The sequence below is a fragment of the Nyctibius grandis genome, chromosome 1 (assembly GCF_013368605.1).
Source record: "Nyctibius grandis isolate bNycGra1 chromosome 1, bNycGra1.pri, whole genome shotgun sequence".
Taxonomy (NCBI): Eukaryota; Metazoa; Chordata; class Aves; order Nyctibiiformes; family Nyctibiidae; genus Nyctibius; species Nyctibius grandis.
Genome location: NC_090658.1, coordinates 57,295,083 through 57,318,725, shown reverse-complemented (window position 1 = coordinate 57,318,725; position 23,643 = coordinate 57,295,083). Strand labels below are relative to the sequence as shown.

The 23,643-nt window shown below is 44.2% G+C and overlaps 2 protein-coding genes across 2 annotated transcripts in view; both read right to left on the bottom strand.

Annotated features, from left to right (window-relative positions):
* The window catches only part of IGF2R (insulin like growth factor 2 receptor), a 61,916-nt gene extending 55,419 nt beyond the window's left edge, over positions 1-6,497 (bottom strand). The window contains exon 1 of the mRNA XM_068395168.1: positions 6,260-6,497. Within this exon, the coding sequence (XP_068251269.1) occupies positions 6,260-6,486 (227 nt within the window). The 5' untranslated portion in view covers positions 6,487-6,497. The remainder of the gene's footprint in view (positions 1-6,259) is intronic.
* Positions 6,498-22,199: 15,702 nt separating this feature from the next.
* On the bottom strand, positions 22,200-23,189 carry MAS1 (MAS1 proto-oncogene, G protein-coupled receptor). Its single transcript, XM_068414664.1, has one exon. It carries the CDS (start codon positions 23,187-23,189, stop codon positions 22,200-22,202), a length of 990 nt encoding a protein of 329 aa, XP_068270765.1.
* Positions 23,190-23,643: the final 454 nt, after the last annotated feature.

Sequence of the window (23,643 nt, the reverse complement as noted above, 5' to 3'; positions counted from 1 at the left end):
CATCTGTCTGACCCATAGAAGCATTTATCTTAATCTACAGATTAGTACCAAATCCAGAGAGGGAGCTCAACTCCCCCATCTCAGCTATCAAGAAATTAGAAGTTGACCAGAAGCTTCACCCATAACGTTTGTTTGCCTTAATCTCTAGCTCATAAGTGTTGTACCAGTTGACATTAGATCCCCCAGGAGAAGAACCCACTCATGTTCCACTCTGAAACCCAGTCCTTGGGTGAAGAAATGGCAACAGCAGTTCAGCTACTTTACTCTAGATGTTGAATCCTCTGAGAACTCCTCTCAAAAAGCCAGCAGTAAGATACCACATACTTTCCATTTAATTACTGATTACAGGGTTCTTGGCTTCGCTGTACTACAGCAGCCGTATTAATTTCAGTCTGCTAATGGATGGAACAAGTTATGGACAACTACAAGAGAGTTCTCTCTGTGAACCAGAAAAAAAAAAATCTTTATATTGGGATATAAAGGCTCAAATATAATAATATAAGGCTCAAAAAATAACTTACCAGGTACTGAGTCATACCCAAAACACCAATAAAATTACTTTTTAATCAGGATCAAGGACTGTGTCTCAATCTCAGACAAATACTTGCCATTACACAGAATCACAGAATGTTAGGGATTGGAAGGAACCTTGAAAGATCATCTAGTCCAATCCCCCTGCTGGAGCAGGATTACCTAGATCATGTCACACAGGAACGCGTCCAGGAGGGTTTTGAATGTCTCCAGAGAAGGAGACTCCACAACCTCTCTGGGCAGCCTGTTCCAGTGTTCAGTTACCCTCACTGTAAAGAAGTTTTTCCTCATATTTAAGTGGAACCTCCTGTGTTCCAGCTTGCACCAGTTGCCCCTTGTCCTGTCAGTGGGTGTCACTGAGAAGAGCCTGGCTCCATCCTCTTGACACTTGCCCTTTACATATTTATAAACATTAATGAGGTCACCCCTCAGTCTCCTCTTCTCCAAGCTAAAGAGACCCGGCTCCTTCAGCCTCATTCTTTCCTCATAAGCAGGCAGAGCTGACATTTTACAACCATATTGATTAGTTCTCTGGGCTAGTTTCTTGCATTTCTGAAGTGGATAAAGACAATTTTGATGCAGGATGATGGTAAGAACTAAGCTACAGTACAGAATAACCAAAGTTCAGCTATGGAAAAAAGTTGATAACACACACACAAAAAAGTTAGAAGGACCTGACTCTACCTTTAAGGGCTCTGAAAATAGCAAGAGATTAAGACTAAAGCCAGTTTTATCTCCAGGAGAAAATGCATGTGAAGAAATTGTATTTTGTTTGACAATAAAGCCCCAGAAAGTCAGCATTTCACTGAAAAAATCCCCAGGGCTCCAATACTTTTTTTTTGACTGGTTTTGGAAGACAACAAAAAGGTAACATATAATACTAAGGCACGAAGTTTTTGATCAAGTTAGGGTGTTCTTCAGTGTGGTGGGGTTTTTTTTAGAGAACTTGCAAGTTAAAATCTGTTTGTGAACTGAATGAGACTAAGTCCTTCACACAACAGAATTATCACTCTATGAGAGATTAAGGGTTTCGCTTTCCCAGTTCCATGTTATGAAACAGAGGAAATCAACATCTTCCAGTCAGTTCACCCACATGCCAGAAGCAACAGAGAAACAAGATGAGCAGCTTACAGAACAGCAGCAAAGCAGACACTGAAGCCAGCCCTTCGCTCTGCCCTTTCAGAGGCCCCTGGACAGGGAAGGCTGAGGAGTCCTTCAAAACAGACCATAGAAAGGAAATAAGAAATCCCACGTTTAATCATGTTCCAAAACACACCTTCAGCGGCACACAAAAATGAAAATCTAATGCAGTTTCAGAGTAGTATTACTTTCAAGGAAGTTCAAGGGACTTTTTTTTTTTTTAAATTAATGGGAGGAGCAGGGCATAACAGGGCATAACAGCAGGCTGGATGTAGCCTAAGCAACTGTTCTCAGAGAGATGCAAAATACACTTTCACAGCAAAAGCAAGAATTATTTCTCTCACAAGTAAGACTCCTGGCATCAAATCAGTGCCTGGGAATAGTTTCAAGTTGCATGTGCTCTACTTTCCAATAAGATAAAAGCTGACCTCTCCACTGCATCCTGTAATGGAAACAATCTGTTGGCAATCACATCACCCATCCTGACCACAGCTGAGCCACGTGGACAGTCTTCCTCCAGCTGCTCAGCACTCACCTCCACCAGCAGTGATGCTTCACATAATTATCCCCTCACCAGGGCCAGACGAAGTTATCTTGTTTGAAGGGCTTAAGCTCTCCCAGATTCAATGCAGTTGAGCTAGTTTAGGGAGCTGTTATATCAAGAGCTTTGAAAAGCAACAGCCTTGGTCATGGGGCGGGGTGTGATGCACCCTCTACCCAGGGGGCTCAATACAGCTGCTACCTTGCAGATGACACCATTCAAGCATGCATTTCTGGTGCAGTTCAAGATCTGGGCTCAAACGTGGCGTCTGCCTTGATTAAAACTGTCAAACAGTTATTTTTGCCGAAATCACATGATGCCTGTTTCCAGATAAACCCAACCACAGACTGTCCCATGGTTAGAGGCCTGAAATATATTCCCACGTCAACCTCCCAGGGCAGGCAGGCTCTCCTCCTCTTCTCTCCCCTCCCCTGCCTCTTGCTGGCCCCGGCACCCAATATAAGCTGGACCCAGGGAGTGCCCTCTCTCAAAATTAACTCAGCAAACACAACAGGTGCGTGTGCATGTGTGTGGAGAGGGGACTGAGCCAGGCCAGCTCCCAGTCTGGCTTGCACTGGTTTCTGGCTGTGCACCAGGAGCGGCAGGGAGACAGCACCAACCCAGGCCACTGTCAAAAGCAGTTGTGCAAGCAAGGTCCAAACAAGTTACTGGGAATAACCTTGCCTGCAAGTCAGCCCTTCCAGCTACCTAGCGTTGTTTTTAAGACTCTGAAGCGACAGCATGAAAATAAAAATTAAACTACTTTTCAGCAAGTTGCAAGATCAAAAGAAAGCTCTGCATTTTTTTGACAAAGAAGCAACTCATGGGAAAAATAACACGAGAAAGGGAAAAGCAAGTCTAGTTTACGTTGCGAATCAGTAGCTCAGGCACCGAAGTCAGACACGGTGCAGATGGCTAACGGCTGTCGCAGCACATGCGTTCCCACTTTGAGGTCTGAGCACCAGTGAACCACTTCAAATGCAACAGAGCACCAGGAAGACTATCGCTACCATTCTCATAATCACGTTCAAGTTTTTGGTTCTCAAACTCTTACCCAAGGGATGACTGCTACGAAGAAGAGTACACCCTGCTCCAAACACCTGTAAAGCGTAGTTACAAAGAAATATGCATTTGGTCTCTGGGGAATGCACCGAAGTGGCTCATTTTGCTGAAGGGGTGTTACGCAGATGAGCCAGCACAGAGACAAGGCAACCTACAACCACAGAGTTGGAAAGCAGAACTGTACGCGATTATGCGTCCACACAGTTTTGTGCCCAGCAGCTCCTCAGCTATCAGAACACTGCAGAGATTAACCTAGCATCTGAAGCTCTTCATGAGCAGGTTCAACCAGCACGATCACAGGTAGACAAGCTCAGGAACAATTTCCAGGATGGCCACTTCAAACTTGAAGCTAGCAGCTCAGATGTGCTACTTGCCACAGAAATCACTATTAGATGTGGCTAACATTTTAGCACAAATATGTATCGTAAAGAAACTTCTATGTCAAAGCAAGTTCTCCTTCTAGAAAACGAGAGTTTGAATGGCACAAGGTACAGAGCTATCGCTATGCTTCAACAGCTTTTTAATGCATCCCTACTCGTGCTTAGCTCTGCTCTAGCTTACTTGTCACCTTTTCCAACCATCATGTACACTGCATGTCTTCAGGAAAGTTTTCTTGCATATGCATCATGCGTAACAGCCTTACAGTTACACCACAAGCTGTTCAGCTTTCTCCATCCGAAAGACATTTGGTCTTTTGTGCTACACTCTAAACCACATCTACTACATCATTTTACAGAACGCTTAAGAAAAGGGATAGCAATTTGAAGTTCAAGTGCACAAGAGCTATAGGGAAGCTCATGTGCTGAGAAACCATTCAAACCATTGTAATGGCAGCTTCCCAGGCACGTGTGAAGCAACCATGCACATATGCAAATAAGTCCAGTAATGACTTATTTATGACATTTCCCACTTAAATATGTCGAAGCACTTAATAGAGCTGAGCAAGTTCACCTAAAGGTCACCTCTCTGTACTCAGCACATGCTTCTTCACCAATGCTAAGCTAAACGCTAAACCCAGGGTTTCCAGAGGCACACAAGAGCACAGCTGTGGTTCCACAACAACGGAAAACACAGTGTTTGAATGAACTGTACGTACAGTCAACTGTAGCAGTTGCATTATTTAAAATGACAACATCAAATGTAAGATAGACTTGACTTACAACCCCAAAATTGGAAATTCTGCGTAATAGCAATCCCGCGATGTACAGCAGTTCAAGGAGTTTTCCTTCCACTTATGAGTCTAGAAGTTGTACAAGTTATGCACTAACTCCTGTCCTTGCACAGGAGACAAAGACATTACCTGTCATCAAATCATCTCTCATTCAGGCTAGATTATCAGGCAGAACAGCATGCAAAGGAGGCAGTTTGTATTTGCTGCTCTACCACCACACTTGAAAACATTTCCTGCAATTTTTTAGAGGGGAAGGAAAGTTTTACAGTAACTTGCCCGATGTTACATGGAAGGTGAACCCAAACTGTCAAGCTTTCTTTTATTTTTGAAGTAGATGGATTTAAAGAACAGTTCACAAAATTACCTCTAACTCCAGAATTTGTTTCTCCTGTGTTGTCACATGAAAGATATAAGGGGAAGAAGGAAAAACAGGGAAAGAGAACAAACTGACTAGTAACTTCCTGCATCTAACCAGTTCCCTGTATTCTTTCCCAGGTGCTCATACCACAGCAATCCTGGAGATACCTCTACACAGAAGATAAAAAGATAAATCCTATTGCAAGTCACACAATAACAAAGGAGAAAGCATGACGAAACCAGTCACTACAAGCCATGATATTTGACAAAGTTTCAGAGAATTAAAGCTTTTCTTATTTCTCAAGACTGTCCAAGCATACCAGCAGTAAGGCTGCATGAAACAAGCAATGAAAACCACTAACTCAAGTTTAAGTAGCCCCATGCTGCAGTTCTTGCGCAAAACAGTAACTTACTTGCCAGTAACAAAAGGAAACTAGCTTAAGTATTTGCATCCAAAAAGGGACTGCCATGTCTCTCAATGGCACTCCCACATATTCCTCTAGTCACAGACATGCAACAAAACCAACACAGACACTGACAGGACTTAACACTATTCTCAAAAGAGGAACTGCTTGAGAACCAAGTCATTTAGGGTAGGTTTTTTTTCCAAAAAAAAAAATCTTCAGAGTCAGAGGAGTTAAATTCCCTCCAGATGCCACATGATCATTTCTCATTTCTGTCTCAATTCTACAATTAGGGTGATCATCTGACAAAACCACTTCTTGCCACCCTCATGGGTTAATCTTGCAAGCAAATCTACTTTTTCCCTTTTTCATCATTTAACACAGTTAAATGGTCTATTTGGTAAAATAACTTAAGTAAAAAAAGGAACTTAATGGAATCTGACGATATCCTTAGTAGACAGACGACTATCAAGCGATGCCCCTAGCCAAATCATTTCGGGTTTTTTCCCACTAGAACAGATACAGTGACATAACCCAGCAGGCCTGACCACAGGCGACTTGAACAGAGCAGGTCCCCTGCCTCTCACCTGCAGCCGTCCACGTCTGCAGAGCCTCGCAAGATGAGGTCCCAGCAGGGACTGCTGCTAGCCGCCACCCAGCTGACACCCCTCAGCCCTCGCAAGAGCCTCGGGCAGCGTCGCTAACCCCCGTCCCGGCAGCGCACTCGCTGCACACCAGGCTCGGTCTTCTGCCCCGGAACACCTGCACGCCCAGCCGTAGCCGGCGCTCCCTGGTCTGGCCCTCACCGGAACGGACGACCAAAAGCCCTGCTCTGGCTGCCCCGGGGACGGGGCCCGCCCCGCCGAGCCCCCGGGCTGAGCTCCCGCACCTCCCGGTCGTTCACTCGCGGCCCCACGGAAGGTAGGAGGGAACACCGGCAACGGGAGACACCCCTCGCCCCGCACTCCGCCGGTTACAGCCCTTCCCCGGGGGGGGGAAGGCCCTTTCCAGCCGCCGCGTGTTCCGCCCCGCCGGCTGCCCCCCGCTGCCCACCTGCACAGGTCTCGGTAGGCGTCGCTCAGGGCCGCGGCGGCCCCGCCGCCTCCCTCCGGCCCAAGGGGCAGCGACAGAAGGAGGAGAAGGAGGAGCGGGGCGAGCGCGGCGTTGCGGTGCCGGGGCGGCGCCGTGCGGGGCGCGGGGGGTGCCATGGGCCAGACCGGGCCGGGCGGACACGGCTGCCCTGGGACGTCAGGCGGCGCCGCTGACCAGCGGGACGTCATGTGACCCCCGTCCGCCCATTCCCCGGTCATGTGACTGCCGTCATGTGCGGGGGGGGCGGTGCTCACATGACGCGCCCCTTCCCCTGCCGCGGAGTGGGTGGAGCTTCCCGGCCCCGCACGGGCTGGGCGCGCCCTCTGGCCGCGTGCCACCGCCCCGTGAGGGCGCGGGCGGGGAGCGGTGGTTGGGAGGCCTCGGCACTGCGGCGCGGCCCGTCAGGCTGTCTGTCAGTCAGTCTGTCCGTCAGTCTGCCTGTCAGTCAGTCGGGGGCGCGGTGGGGCGGGTGCGTAGCGGTCGCCAGCGCCCACCGCGGGCCCCGCCGCCGCCGGGCTAAGCGGGGTACCTGCCGCCCGCTCACGGGAAACAGGCGGCCCCGGGTGCCCCCCCCCCGCATCCCGCGCTGAGGGGTGCGGGTGCGCGGGGCAGAGCCGCTGCCTGCCTCAGCTGCCGGGCAGCTCCCGGGACGGGTCACTCCTCCTCTGGAGCGCCGGGCTCGGGAGGGGCGGACTGCCGGCCCGGCTGCGTGCTGCCGGGAGGGAGAGGCGAGGCCTTGTGCTGTGCCGGCTGCTGGCTGGCTTTGGGGTGGGTTTAGGTGTGCGGAGGTTCCCCCTCTGAAATGCACTGTGAGCGGCACGGTGGCTGAGTCAGAGAGATGCTGTTTTTGGAGAAAGTTAAATGGGGATTTAAATAAGTTACTCAAAATGTGCTGTGAAGTCTAGGGAGAGACCAGAAAACTAAACCCGTTAGAGATGGAGACTGAGGAGGCAAAGACAGCAACGTGGTTAGTTGTATCGCAAGAATTACTACTGCAGCAGGGAAGCTGGCGTGGTGTGGAAATTACCCCGTTTCAAACGGCGGGCAGGAGGGGAGGTTTGCACAAGGCAGCATCCTCGTCAGAGGGAAGTGGAATAGATACTGTCCTACTACCTCTGCCTCAGACTACTGAGAAGAGACAGCTGGCCCAGAGCTTGTACAACAGATTATTTTCAGGATTTAGCAAATTTTAACTGGGGTGCTTAAGATTCAGAAGAGGGACTTGGCATTTAATTTTTATGAAATGGCAGTTAAGAAACAAAGCACGTTTGGAGAGTGGGAAGAGGCATAAACGTGGGGAGAGTGAAAAAAAATAAAAATTACTCTCATTAAACAGGCTGCTGTCTTATTTGTGTAAATAAATTATGTTCACTAATTATGAATGCTTTCCAAAAGTCATTTGCACAAAGAAATGCAGAAAGCCTACAACTGAAATAGTAGTTTCTATTTTTCTTGCCTCATTCCCTGACATCCAAAGGAATAAGACAGCACTGAAGATCTGCCCCTATGGCAGCTTAACGTGATTCCAGGCTGCTGTGATCTACTCCCTTCTTTCTTCTTTCTCTGGGTTACATATTCCACTTCCCTCCTTTTAAGTAGCGTTAGTTCTTCTGGGGCAGTCAGCTGGTTACAGATGCTGATCTGGCTGAAAACTGACATACTGTTTTGACTGTTCTAGGTAAGTTTTCAGTGGTATTGGTTACCTGACTTACTTCGCTCACTGCGTATCTGCACAAACACCGACCCCAGCTCAAGAACGGGGACAGGAAGGCATAGCTGGTGCTGCAGGGCGAGGAGGCCCTGAGACAGATCAGCTTTAGATGGTATGAAATGTCACCCGACCAGAGAAGCCAGAAGTTACAGCTCAAGTGAAGCCAATGGCTTCCCACTTCCATGCACAGCCTCAGCCCTGGGTCGCCTTTGCCTGTCTGCTCGCACACCATGTGCTGGCACTTGTGTAAAGCCACTCAACTCAATTCAACTCATTAGTCCAACAGAAAAAAATCACCTGGTGAAAGAAAAGGAATCGTTTTCTGCTGGCTCAGCAACTGTAGCATCTTAGTGAAGTGATGAATCCTGGTACAAGGGTAGAGGAGCAAGAGGAAGGTAAAGCAGAAAGAGCATTGGTTGGTCTGTTCAGCTGTGGTGGCAACTTAGCTTTTGGAGTTATCACAGCCTGACCTAATAGCAATGTCGCCAGCTGATGAAGAGATGAAAACCTTCAGTCTTTATGCTGGAAAGAGAGTTGTGACATGAAAAAATAATCTATCTTTGCTCAGAACCTAAGAAAAAAAATAATGAAACGGACTGGGTAAATGCTGTTATCCTTGGCAGGTTTCTATCAGTATATGATGGATTATTGCCAACTCTTGCTCTTTTGTTTTAGCCTTCAGTGGATTCCTTAAAGCTCCAAATCTGATTACCCCAGTTGTCTGCTTTTAAGACTCTAGCCTGTATAGCTTAAAGACAAGCTCGATGGCATGAACTCAAAGGCTCAAAAGAAGGCAAAAGCAGTAGACTAAAGGAATACCAAGTTTATTATTTCTGTGGTTATGTTTCTTACACTTTGCTGCTCTGCTGGCAGTACCAGCATCACTCACTCTAGACGGAGCGGTGCAAATATGTAAGACAGGATAGAGGAGGAATCTGTCTTGGTTGATGAGGGCTGGGTCATGGACCAATTAAGCAACCTGGACGTCCATAAATCCATGGGCCCTGATGGGATGCACCCGCGGGTGCTGAGGGAGCTGGCGGAAGTCATTGCTAGGCCACTCTCCATCATCTTTGCTAAGTCGTGGGCAACAGGAGAGGTGCCTGAGGACTGGAGGAAAGCGAATGTCACTCCAGTCTTCAAAAAGGGCAAGAAGGAGGACCCGGGTAACTATAGACCGGTCAGCCTCACCTCCATCCCTGGAAAGTTGATGGAACAACTTGTCCTTGGTGCTGTCTCTAGGCACATCAAGGATAGGGGGATCATTAGGGGCACTCAGCATGGCTTCACCAAGGGGAAGTCATGCTCAACCAACTTGATAGCCTTTTATGAGGACGTAACCCAGTGGATAGATGATGGTAAAGCTGTGGATGTGGTCTATCTCGATTTCAGTAAAGCGTTTGACACGGTCTCCCACAGCATCCTCGCAGCTAAACTGAGCAAGTGTGGTCTGGATGATTGGGTAGTGAGGTGGATTGTGAACTGGCTGAAGGAAAGAAGCCAGAGAGTAGTGGTCAGTGGGACAGAGTCCAGTTGGAGGCCTGTGTCTAGCGGAGTCCCGCAAGGGTCGGTTCTGGGACCAGTTCTATTCAATATATTCATTAATGACTTGGATGAGGGATTAGAGTGCACTGTCAGCAAGTTCGCTGATGACACCAAACTGGGAGGAGTGGCTGACACAACGGAAGGCTGTGCTGCCATTCAGAGAGACCTGGACAGGCTGGAGAGTTGGGCGGGGAGAAATTTAATGAAATATAACAAGGGCAAGTGTAGAGTCCTGCATCTGGGCAAGAACAGCCCCATGTACCAGTACAAGGTGGGGACAGACCTGTTGGAGAGCAGCGTAGGGGAAAGGGACCTGGGGGTCCTACTGGACAGCAGGATGACCATGAGCCAGCAGTGTGCCCTTGTGGCCAAGAAGGCCAATGGCATCCTGGGGTGTATTAGAAGGGGTGTGGTTAGTAGGTCGAGAGAGGTTCTCCTCCCCCTCTACTCTGCCCTGGTGAGGCCGCATCTGGAATATTGTGTCCAGTTCTGGGCCCCTCAGTTCAAGAAGGACAGGGAACTGCTAGAGAGAGTCCAGCGCAGAGCCACGAAGATGATTAAGGGAGTGGAACATCTCCCTTATGAGGAGAGGCTGAGGGAGCTGGGTCTCTTTAGCTTGGAGAAGAGGAGACTGAGGGGTGACCTCATTAATGTTTATAAATATGTAAAGGGCAAGTGTCAAGAGGATGGAGCCAGGCTCTTCTCAGTGACATCCCTTGACAGGACAAGGGGCAATGGGTGCAAGCTGGAACACAGGAGGTTCCACTTAAATTTGAGGAAAAACTTCTTTACGGTGAGGGTGACTGAACACTGGAACAGGCTGCTCAGAGAGGTTGTGGAGTCTCCTTCTCTGGAGACATTCAAAACCCGCCTGGACGCGTTCCTGTGTGATATGATCTAGGCAATCCTGCCCTGGCAGGGGGATGGACTAGATGATCTTTCGAGGTCCCTTCCAATCCCTAACATTCTGTGATTCTGTGAAGTTCTGTCTCTGCTTACCAAGTAGAATTAAAAATGTATTGACCAGGAAGTTTACTGCAGACAGCAGTGCAGGCAGACATACTGTAGCTGCTGATCTTATTAGCTACCTGAGTTTCTGCAAATAGAGCTGTATTCCTGAAATGATCTTTGTGTGCATTTAAGCATGTGAGTGACTCCACTGAAGACAATGTGACTGCTCACCTTGACAACATTAAGAAAGCATATAAAGATCTGCAGTGTCAGGGCCTGGCAGTGTGTAAACAGTTAATTTCAGTTATCTGATAAGAGCTAATTCAAAGTTGTTTACTGACAAAAGAATGAAGAAGTTTATACGAGTTACATTCTTCATTCTGCATACCACTTTGTGTGCCTAGGCCCCTATATTTGCACAAGGCTCAGAGACTTCAGAGCAGTCTCTTTGCATACAGAGAAAAGTATGTGAACAGCACCTTAACAAGAAGGAAAGAAATTGAAACATCAGAAGAAAAATCCCAGTCATAAAGGAAAAAAGCAGTAATTCTTCTTTCTTCTGCAGTACTAATACATATGCATCAACCTAGCAATGAATCAAAGTTGCAACACAGCAAGGCTAGCTATGGAGCTGCATAAATACTGAAATATACATTGTAAATACAGATACCTTTAAAAAAAAATTACAAAGTAAAAGTTTGCAGGTTCCAATCCTGTGCAAAGCATGCACATTCTGGTCCTGTGGCTGTTTCCATTTCCTATATATTTTCCTTAACTTTTGTAATCTGGAGGATCCAGTGATTCTCTCAAGATCCATGGAATTTCTTCCGTGTTTAAAGATAAGTACATGCATAAAAATTGGTGGGAGGTATGTGTCAGTCACTTTTGTATCCTAAACTATGTTTTACAAATAGGCAGGAATGTTTCATTCTGAATATTGTTTATAAATAATAATTTAAATACTTACCACGCACGTTTAATGATATTGGCATCTCAGCTAAACAGATACCATGGCAGTGTTAAAATATTCTGAAATGGAATCTCATAGTCTTACCTTTTCCTTTTCCTCAGGAGAGGCTCAGCACGATGACTGCTAGTTATGTTGCAGTAAATCCCAGTATTCCTGAAACTCAGGCTGAAAATTCCAAATTATGGATGGTTGTCATTCGGCAGGGTATCATGAATAGGTGATGAATACATAGGTCCTCTAGGATTCTTCCTTGCAGCTTGCCAGGTGTCAAATGTCACATCATTTCATGTTCTTCTGATTCACAGTCTTGCTTCGTGTGGCCAGTATTGGCTGTGCAGTACAGGCTGGCTGAGAGGCAGCTCGTTTCTACTGTTATTGTCTCAGTTCCTTTTAACACTCATATCTGATCTCTGTCTTTTCATTAAATAGGAACTAAAACTCTTTCAGAATCCAGAGTGGGTTTTACATTTTACTGTGGGAAACACTTTCTCCAGTGAGGTTTGAACAGTTTATTTCTAGCTGTCTGTAAGCTACACTATAATAAAATAATTCTTTTTATACTTTGTTAAAACTTCGTAAGGGTCTTCCATGGAGCCGTGCTGTTCTTCAGAAAGCACAGAGGCACCGCTCCCTGGGTTGTTCTCTCTTCTTTCCCTTTTTTCATGCTCACTGCACCTAAACTTTAGTCTTCCTAATCTTACACCAGTTGCCATTATTTCTGAATGCTCCTTGTTCTTTTTGCTGCTCGTTCAGTCTTTCACCGTTTTTCTCATTCTTTCTACTCCTTTTCCTTCCTTTTCTGTTCCACTTCTACTCTTCCCTGTTTCTTTCTCTCTGGCATTTTTCAAAGGCAAGCTCTTGATAAGAGTTACCTCCTGATTTGTTATGATGAGTTATCCTGCTTTATACCAATTTAAAATAAGATTGTTGAGGAAGAAAGTGCCCGATGACCTTGTTTCACAGACTGAGGTTTAGGCTTCCCAATGCAGTTAGAGAGATAATTAATGACATTTCCTAATCTAGCTGATATTGTTCAATGAAACTGTGAAAGAATATCAACTTTGTCTAAACACGCTGACTTTATTTGAAATCTTTGTCTTGTTGGGAAAGTCTCTACATGCTGTACTCAGTGTATGTGCTGAAAAGGGCAGTGTTTTGTACTGTGGCTTAGAAGATTAGAAGATGGCCCTACTCAAGGTTGTTCTTGAGTCATTGCCTGAGTAAATCTATAGCAGCTTTTCTGTATTCCTCCATCTCTTTTCACGTCTTTGGTCTAGCTTTCAACGAATATGACTCTTGGCTCTTTATGCTTAGGTCAGAACTCAGTATTTTATAATGATGAAGGATCTGAGTCACCAGCTAGGGCCTAGGTTACTTGGTGGAATTGCACCAAGCAGAGCAAGAACTGTCAAATTCAAACCACTTCACCAGAGTAAATCAATGGTACTTTCATTGGTAGTCAATGAAATTTCACTATCACAAGGAATACAATTAGATTTCTCTGCTAATCCTGTTTCATTTGAAGCACCTACTAGAAATTTAACACAAAAGATTTAACCTCAAAGCACCCTGCCAAGGCAGTAAATGTAGAGTGAAAGACTCTTCAGTGTTTTAAACCTTGTGACCCAGTCCTAGGCACTTTTACTTCAGTGTCACTCTTCACACTTTGGTCTGTTCTTCTCCTAGGAGCTTTTTTGTTCTCTGTGGTCTATTGTTGACAGCCATTTTTGAGCTAGCCACCATCCTTTGGCTCTGTGACCTATGCCAATACTGGACAGGCATGCAACGTGAACCTGCTCTTGCTGACCTCGCTGTGTTCCCAGAGAGCATTCTGTCAGATGAACAGTTGTAAGTGTGGCAGTAGCAAACACAGCCCCCACTTGCAAGGCAGGCTTTGGAAATGAAAATGTCCCTGAATGTATTTGTTATTTCAGAATTATTTTCTGACAGTTCCCTCTACCCTTCTCCTGACTTAGATTTGTCAGCAATCTCCCAGGCGATTATCTGTTGTCCTTAACCAGGTACTCCAAAAATATCACCATCTCTTTCCAAATATGATTGATAATCTATCATGTTTTACTCTCCAATAATTTGATTTTTACGGTCACTTTTTAACTTCTGGAGGTGAAGTGTTTCTCTTTCCTGCATCTGGGACCTCATCTGTAACATAATTATCTCAATGTAAGTTGCAGCTCAGCACAGAAGGATGTGATAATGGGAAAAGATGATAACCTCCTGCTCCCTCACATACATTAGCTGAAAACAGTTGTGGTTCCTCTTCTGTGAGAAGTGCAAGCTAGTACAAGATATGTAAAGACCACTTGCCATGGCAAAAACCTGCAGGTATCTCTTGTGGAGCTGAAATGAATAAATGAATCTTCTCACATCTGGAAGACTTACTGCCCCATCATGTTGTATTTTTATTCTGACACAATAAGCAACTTTTCTTTTTCTAATTCATTAGCACTATGTATGGCAGTAAGCTGTCATCTGTTCCATCTTGATTGTCACAAGGTAGCTGATAAATTTCTGGTTTGCTTCATTTTTCCTGGCTCTGTGTAGTGTGACTTCTTTCCCTTGTAACTGAAGGACACTAAAATGAAAATGGCATCTTCAGCATCACATCTAAAACTTCATACACAGTAGAGAAATGACCAAATCAGTTTTGTTTAAAGCATCAAGGCTCAACATACATTTTCTTTCTTTATATTCCTCTCAGGGGAAAAAAGCTATGCAAGACAATTTTTGCATAGTGTGCTATTTGTGGAGGACTAAAATATGATGTGGTATAATTTATTCAGTTGATTCTTCTATCACCCTGTCTTGCTAGCATATATTTAAATATTCTGTCCATGTGTACACGTTTGTTTTCGTAGCCACCTTCATAAATATGTTTAGGCCAATATTAAATGTCATCTAGGTAATGCATTTTATTTCCATTACATTTGTCTGTAAAACATTTTAAGATATCTGAAGTAGAAGAATAAGAAATAAGGTTATATATAAACTCATTTAGAAGAAAAGTAGCAGTCTGTTTCTTTAATAATAGATACCACATTTCCCTGCATGTTTTATATTCACAAACTGCTGAAGAAGATAGATAGGGTAGAGAAAAATAAACCTCCATAGCAATGTATATATGAAGGCTCAGTTAAGCCATTACAGGATTAATGACAAATAACAATGTTGTATAAATAGTTCAATTAAAGATTCACATTAGATTATAATTGATTGCACATGTAGATCACAAGACAAGAAAGATATATCCAAGCTGCACTGTTTTGGATCTGTAGTATCTCCACCTGAGTCAGTGGAAGTAATCCAGATTTTCCTTACCTTTTTTCAGTCAGAACCTGAGTTAAGTGAACAGAACACATGTAAATATGATAGTCAATAAGCTACAAAATATGCATCAGATGATTGACATGGAATGAAAACTGTCTTAAAGAGTTTTCTGGCATTTTCTCATGTACTGACATGAAATTTAAAGATATGATAAATGTTATCATGGGGAAGGAAATCTTGCAGTTCACCGCTACTGAAATGAATAAAAACTGTGGTGGAAGATTTACTAGTGATAAATATTGATATTTCCAGACAGTTATTTCCTTAGCAGCTGAAATAAAGTAAGATTAGGAAATACTGTGTATGTTCTCTCCCGAAATAAGATGGAAGGTTTGTGCCACATAAGAGAGAAAATAGTCTTCTCTGTGTATTATTTGCCTTAACTTTCATCTTCACAGTGTTCTAAAGTGCACTCAAGCCTCAGAGCATGTGCTCTGAAAAAGGTATTGGAGGACCTGCTGCTTTCTGACGTGCTAGCACTAATTCGTCTTTGAAGCCTTAAATAAAACTTCTTGGAGGGATTTTCTGCACCTTTTCTTCTTGCTGCTCCACACAAAGCAATGATGAGGAGACCGACACTGTGTTGATGATGGGCAGTGGTACTGAAAGCTTCTTCAGTCCGTCTGTAAGTGTTTTGTTATCCTAATGCTACAGGAGGTACATGATCTCATGAGCATGGCCAAGAGAGAAAGGTAATGGCTGCAGTCACTGAGGAGGCAGGGTGGGAGGCATCTGATCTCTGCAGAATTTTACAAGTCTTACGCTAAAGATCAAACTAGAGGGAGATATGAGTGGAGTACGCAGTAGGAAACTCAGGATGGATAGCAAGATGAGAGATGCATGGCATATATTTCGCTGTGACTGCCCAAGGACTTAAAGCAGCTGTGTTGTAGGCTTAAAGTCTTCTGCTATAGGGGTTAAACGAGGGAGAACGCACAGGACAGCACACGCAGTGGCTGAAGGATGCTCTGGGAGGTGACATCAAATCCAGATGGGGAAAAGCACAGATAAAAGTTTCTCAGCGCTGAAGGCTGCTAAGAAACAGAGGCCAGTGTTGTGCTCAAAAAGATATATGCTAACAGATAAATGAAGCAAAAGAGAGCTGATGATAAAGCATATAGTTAGTGAATAGAGCTGTATTTACAGAGGACCTCAGCCATGCCAAGGTTAGCAATAGAGACATTGGTCATTGCTCCGACACTGGTCTGACTGGCCCAGTGTATCCCTTGGCTAGGGGCAGTCCCTTCTAGGCTAAACCCAGGGAAAAAATTATCAGAATTAGCCAAAAAAAAAATTGTCAGTTGTATAAGTTTATTTTCACCAAAATAATTACACTTTGCTGTAGTATGTAATCGAGTGTCTTCAGTGAGCTTAGAGTAATAAAGAGAACTTTTTTCCTATAAATAATATAAAAAAGTTATATCTGAAACACATGTCACTCTTTGAGTCAAAAAATAAATCCAAATAGACCAAAGACAACATAAAACACAAAACACCCTCCTCCAATGCATTTAAGTAAATGTTTTTTTCTTCTGAGATAGAACAGTGACACCAGGATGTTCACTCCATCTTCTGCACATAGCTGTTAAAAGTTTTACATCTCTTTGTAGACTCTCTATACATAAAAATACTTGCTACTATAAATATTTTAATTTATTCTTTATGTCAACAATCTGTTACCTTTTACCATTAAAATTAGTATTTATTTGCTATAATATCCAATTGTCAAGGCCCATACTTGTCATAAAGTAAATACTTAATGGGATAAATAAATACTTAATTTAAAGTTACTCCTATTCCAGAGATGCTCTGTGTCCAGCTCGGAAAAAAAAAAAAAAAACAAACCCCAAAATTAGTTGCTTAGTGTCACTTCTTGCTTAGTGGTGTTACAATGATAGAATCCAAGTTAAGAATTTAGTTCTACCCTTGAGGACAATCCTTCAGGGTGACCATGAAATACTAAGGTACAGACTATAGAGGAAAGATAAGTAGACAGTATTAGTGGTGGAATAATTATAGCAAATTGAAGAAAGTTCAGGATAAAAATCGCTATAACAAATTAACATGTTAGTCTAGATTTCAAACCTATGGACTAAAATTCCAGTTGGAATAAGAAAAATACATTTTTTCTGTTTTCTGTATCACTGACTGCCCAGCCAGGGTGCTGGTGGTGACCAAAGATGCTATGAAGGCAGAGCCCAAGGCAGTAATGCGCAGCAGTGGCTACCCCATGGTAGAGTGACTGTCATGTCAGAGCATGGGGCCAAGGCGACTGCTTCAGGTAGTCAACAACTCTCCGTGGAACAGCTGGCACAGGGGCCCATGAGGAGAAAAGCATCCCCTGACTTGGCTTGACTGAGTAGCATACAGGACCTTGTTCAAAATGCCACTGTCAAAACATTGCTGGGCAGTAGCTAATATAATACGTTCAGATCCTTGCAGGAGCCACCGGATTGTGTACAACTGCACTTGATGTCAAGAAGGGAGCTCCTTAAAAGGGAGGAGTTTTTTTAAAAGAGGAAGCTGAAGGGGAAATAGCTGTTGGGAGGTACAACAGAGACCTGTTAAGTCACAAGTGGCACAGAAAGGCTGGTCAGAGCAGATTGTTCATGTTTTTTCCAATACAAGAATTAGGGGCATTAAAAGGTCTAGGAAGTGGCAGCTCAAAACAACCTAAAGGAGAATATTTTCAGGAAACATTTAATTAAGCTGTGAAACAGAGTGTTGAAGACACAAAAAACTTGTATGGCATCCAGTGGAGGTCGGATGTATTTGTGGAAGGTAAATTCATTGAAAGTTACCAAATGCAAAGATTTCTAGACCAGGAGGTCTCTGAGCTGAAAACTGTTGAAGGCTTGGAGAGGACGAGAAGGAAGTGTGGTATGTGTTTGCCCTGTTTCTTCTCCTCTGTAGGTCTTCACTTGTGACCATTGCTAGACTTAGGATTTGGGGCAAGATGGACACTGCCACGTCCACTCCCTCTCCTTTCCTATCCTCCATATTTCTGAAACAACTAAACAACTAAAGCAAGGATTCTAGAAACATTTACTATACCTGCAGCAGGTCCAGTCTGTGCATTTAGTGAGGCAAGAGTCAAGTTTGGAAAAAAAATAGGTTGTAATCATATAACTAAAAATTGAATTATTTTATGCAAGGCAGAAGTATTAGAATGACGTGGGCTACCTCATCTCAGCACCTCCTCTCTGAATTCAGAGTTTTGCGCTTACAATACTTTTCTTTGAGTGTGGATCCTGGTGCTTCATCTTTTAGGCTTGTAGGAGCCAGCTGGAAAAGCAAAATAATTCCATGTGAACATCACATAAGCGCCTGGGCAACCAAATGGAAACCAAACTGGCCTTCCTGTTGCATAGGTAGCTAGAAGCTCTGAGCAGTGGATTTTAATAAATGATTTCTACGTGGAGTTAGGAAGAGAAGCAGCAAAGTACACACATGGCAGACAGCATATTATGGCAGCTACACACAAGCTCACACAAATTTTCTGCTTTCCCTTGACCTGGGTAACATCTGAGAATACCCTCTGCTGACAGGTATCATCGCGGCAATATCAGCAGGCCACAAATGCCACTGCTTGAACTAAAGGAGTAACTGAAAGCCGCAGGCAGCAGCTGTCCTTTCTGCTGGAAACCAGGCAGTGCTGGGTGAGGAGAGGTGGGCACTCAGCTGGGTCTCACTCTGATACCCATGGGGGTACCGAAGGGGTGCACATCCCACCACCAGGACCGGAGTACACAGCCCAGGTCTAGCATAACAGGCTGAGGGCTGTGGGTATTTGCAGGTCAAGAAAGAAGTGCTGGGAAGGAATTGCAGAATGTAGAGGACGAAAGTCAGCTAAGAATTCAAATGGTCTCTCTGGGCACTGTTTCATCAGGCATCCGTGATACAGGGAACGCAAGGAGTCATACGCAATCCCTTGTACTGAACCTCTCTGCTCACAAACTTCAGTGTGTGGATCACCCTCCCCTTGAGACTGGCAGAGCAGGAGGACTGGGGAAGGAGTCTCTCCCAGCTGCATACAGACCCAAGCATCACGGGCTGACAGAGGATGAAATTACCTAGGACCTTGCTGGAGATCTAGCTAGGATTTTTGGAGGACCCTGCAATTGAACTGTCTGTCCTATCCTCCCCCCAGAAAGGGACCCTCAGGCATTATATCAGGAAAGGCTGTGCACTTGTAGATTGTTCTCATGCTAGGAAAGGGAGCAAGGGGATGTTTTGTTCTACGTCAGTAACTGGGAAGGATTTCAGCTTCCCTTAGAGGATTTCCCAGGCTAGGCTCCAGGATAGAAGTAAACTGGGCAGTATATTCTTCCTCACCTCTGTGCCCTTGCTGTCACAAGGATCATTCACAAAGTCTGTGAGCTATAGAGGAAAGCTGCTGCATAAACTCATCACATCATTTTGGACCTGAACCCACACAGCAACTGTCCTGTGTCATCCTCTCCACCCAGGGGGTACCTACAGCAGCAAAACAACTCTGTGCAATGCTGAGGGAAGTGAATTCCCTCTCTGCATTTCTGACCACACTTTTATGTCCCACAACATTCATTAGTATCAAGTAGAACAGAAGTGTGGTAAAGAGAGTTTTAATAAAGTAAGCACTATACTAGGCATTTCTTCCATGAACAGTTCCTTGTCTTGACTGCACAGCAAAACTGAGTCCTTATTGCCCTGGACATTACAAGAGAGAACCAAGAGATAGCTGCTGTTCTGAAGTATCTATAGTGTAAATGTGAAGGCACAACAATGGAAACAAAATAATATAATCCTCATTTTATAGGCAGGAAAGGGAGGGACAGAAAAATTAGATGCCAAGACTGCATTAAAACAGAACCCACGTCTCTAAACTCCAGAGCTAGTACTTCACCCACAAGACAATCTTTCCTGCTGTGCAGCACTGCAAAGTGCTTATTAACACCACCTGATCCGCACAGGGTTATTTCACCCTCTCCCACAGATGCAAATAATTTTTAAAAATGCAAGCTGGTGGAGAATCACATTCTTGTTGTGCAACAAATGAAATGTCACATTTTCCTTGTTTTTTTTTAAATCATGGAATAATGTGCTTATCAGTTCCCCTTGTACTGCAGCCTGTCTGCACAGAGAAGAATCATCAGGCGCTGTGTTAAAGAAGAAAGAACATCGCTAAGATATTTTTATCTGTGGACCGGGAAACATTAATCATTTTTCAACTACTAGCTGATCACTCTTATTCATCCTTCTGGATGTTCATCTCATGATGAATGTTAATTTTATCTGCTCTGTGAACTGATCTATGCCATTTCAGATCTACTGCCCTGGCTGCACGCATATGATCCTTAACCCAGAACTGTCATAATAATCTGGGTATGTTTAAGCACTGTAATATGCCTTGTCTCACCTGAATCACTTTGAGGGAGCTGTGTTACATGTGGGGTTACAGCAGAAACATGTTGTGAACATACTTCCTGCAGATTTCCTCTCTCTGGTTCTCCATGTGGTTATTGTAAAGGCTCTTGAGGTATGGGTAGGGAATGGCTTTAGAGAAGAGTCTGTTTTTTTTTTTCTGGGCTATAACTGCCCTAGTATTCAAGTTTATGGCATTTATCAGTGTTGACAAATTCCCCAGCAGTCCCACCAGGTGCATGCACACTCATGCCACATGTATGTGGACATCCCACACACTCCTTCCCCCTGACCCTCCCAGGGTTTCCACAGCCCTGCTTGCCATATCCTGCACTTGCCATCAGCCATGGGAAGCCACTCTGCTGATTTTTCACTCCAGCAGTACGGTCGATCACTGCCCAAAGAGAGAAGAAGACTGCACTCATCTACCGCCTGAATCAATAGAGGTGACTAGCCTGGGACTAGAGTTTCAAAGAGCAAAACTGGGACAAATAGAGGGGCTATCATAGATAAAGGTTTTGATGGAGTGAGGGAATTAGGAAGATATATGGGTAACCTCTTCCTTTTCCAGGGTCTTTTCTGCAGTGACACACTGCAGCACTTTAATGTAAGGAGAAAAGGACACATACATAGAAGAAATATTTGTCCTTCTGAGATCTCTTCTCTGTGTGAATTCCCATCCAATCCTTAGTCTTATTCTACCATCTTTCTTATTCCAGGACTGGCAATCTTTCAACAAAGGAGGGATAGGTTGTATTTTTCTTTCCCCAGTTAGCTGTTAAGTGTGCCAATGGAAACTTGGCGGGAAGCTGAAGATGCTGATTCAGCCTGTGGCAGGAGGTCTCTGCTCCTGCTGAATTTGGAGCTCCATGGGGGCCAGAAGCAAATGCATCTCCCAGATGCCTCTTTGAAAGTGCCACAGCTCTCTGACTGCCCAGACCTCCCATATTGTGTGTCTGTGTGATAAACCTGACCTAGTCCCATCCCCTAGTAGTGCCATTGTGTGAGGCACCTTCCTTTTTTTTCTGTTCATCCAAAACCAATTGTTATAAAACAGAGAGACCGCAGAGGGAATGTATATTCTCCAGAGAACAGCTAAGTACTGAATACGTGGCTGTGACAGCAAGTGTTGGGACTGGCTTTCTCATAGACTCCTTGAATAATTAAACCTACAGGAACACTGACATTTTGGGGATAAGCCAGCCCCACCCTTCATAATTAGGGCAAAAGCCCTCTGTGAGTTGACAACATCCCTATGTTGCCAGCTACTCCTGTGTGTCAGGTACTGAATTATCCAAGGACTTAGAGAAATGTTGATGTCACTGGAAACTGCACAACATATACTTTGAAAAGAGGCTCTGAAGTAGCCCCTTAACCACAGAGGAACTTGACCATTTAGTGTATACTTAAATGTCTTGCTAGACCAAAGCTACACTGTATGTTTGTGGGCATGTATGGGGACTTACTCTCATACGTGGATTTCTTGCTCTGTTACCCCCCAGGAGCAGCTCTTTTGCGCACTTAAACAAGCTGGAAACAGTTGAAACTAAATCCCAGTATGTAACGTGAATCCTGCATTTAGTGGGTTTGACTTTTAAAAATGGGAATACACACAGGCCCTGATGACTTCAACAGCATTTATGGGTGCTCAGTGCTTGTATAAATGTCACACTATTTATAACATATTTCTATGTCCTTTTTTTATATTCTCTGTTGGCCTGTCTCTTTTCCATTGTGGTATCTTTGACTGACATTGTCACATCAGGATGTAGCATGTGTTTGAATAATTAAGAAAATACAAATAAAAGTTATCTTTATTCTAGTCCATGTTTTTCCATTGCTCAACCACCAAAGATAAGCGTACCATTTCACCACTGCTTTTTACATTCTATGGAAGAAAAATACTTTTAGTTTTGCAGTGGTTTATTGAACCTTCCAAGTCCAATTATTTGCCCCTAGAGTTTCGCCCCTAAGATTTAGAAAATTGTTTCAGCTATATCCAAACTCATGCCAACTTCCTGGCTTCTTGGCCGCAACCCATCAGCGAGTGCTCTACTAAGAACCACTTTGAGGCTCTCCTTGAACCTCTTCTTCTTGCTGCTTCCTACAAAGAAGTAGACAAGGGGGTTGATGCTACTGTTAATGGTGGAGAGAACAACGGTGACATGGTTCTGCTGGCTGAGCAAAGATGACCAGTGGTGGTAATTCAGAAGATACAACAGCCTCATAGGCATGGCAAAGATGAGGAAGACAATGACTGTGGCCACAATGATGATGTAGAGCTTTGATGAATGAGGTCTCAGGGAGTTACGATGAATCCTGATAACCAAGATCAGGCTGGACAGAATCATTAGAGGAATGAAGATCATGAAAGTCAGGATCCATGTGAAGATGAGCAGTGCTTGGCAATGGTTGCTATCGTCGAATTGTTCCTTCGTTGAATCATCTTTGCATGTTAAGTATTCGGCTACTGTCATCAGAAAAGACAGAGTCCACAGAATTGCACACACAATTGCCGATTGGTGCTGTGACCGGTGGCATCGGTACCAGATGGGGTAAACAATAGACAGACACCTCTCAATACTGATGGCTGTCAGGAGATAGAGACCAGTATTATATCCAAGAAGGAAGACAATAGATAGTGTGGTGGTTATATAATAGTAAAAACCATATGCGAATCCAAAACCAGCAATGTACTCAATTGACAGAATAAATGTACAAAGCAGTAAGGAGATGTCAGCAATGGACAGGTGTGTGATGTACGCAGTGAATGGGTTTCTTTTGATCTGGAAGCAGAGGCACCAGAGGACAATTCCATTTTCACAAAAACCCAGGAAGGAGATGATCATAATTGCCCAAAGTGGGGTCAATATCTCCCAGACCCTTTCCTGTGCAGAAATGTTTCTGTGCATTGAGATGTTCTCTGTGCCTTCGCTGGGATGAAACGTTATATTTGACTCATCCATGGGGAAAGCTCAAGTTTGGATAGCACAGCTCTTCCTTCTGTAAATATGTATAAAAATATACTGTGAGCATTGTGTGCTCCTCCCCTCCCCTTTTTCTTCCTGTTTTGTGGACCCTTATTTTCTGGTCATATCTGAAAGCCTTAGCAAAAGGAAAACCAGCTTTTATATACTGATGCTAGCTGAAACCCAGTTGGAACTACTCTTGGCAATGTTAAAGATTGCTAAGCCCATCATGCTAGAAGAAATCCTGAGCTTTTTTCTCTGTGGGGTTCAGTGTATGAGTGCTGAATCACAGCTAAAAAGATGCCCTCAAAGAGCTCTTAGACAAGCAACGTCTCCATCACATTGCAAAGTTTCATGATATAGTGGTCACAGATAGCACTGGTGGTTCTTGTTAGAGCCCTAGATTGTTCCCAGACAGGTCTGTTCAGCTCCAGTTGAATCTAATGACATT

Coding starts and splice junctions, on each gene's coding strand:
- MAS1 (XM_068414664.1), bottom strand. CDS start 23,189: ATGGATGAGTCAAATATAACGTTTCATCCCAGCGAAGGCACAGAGAAC.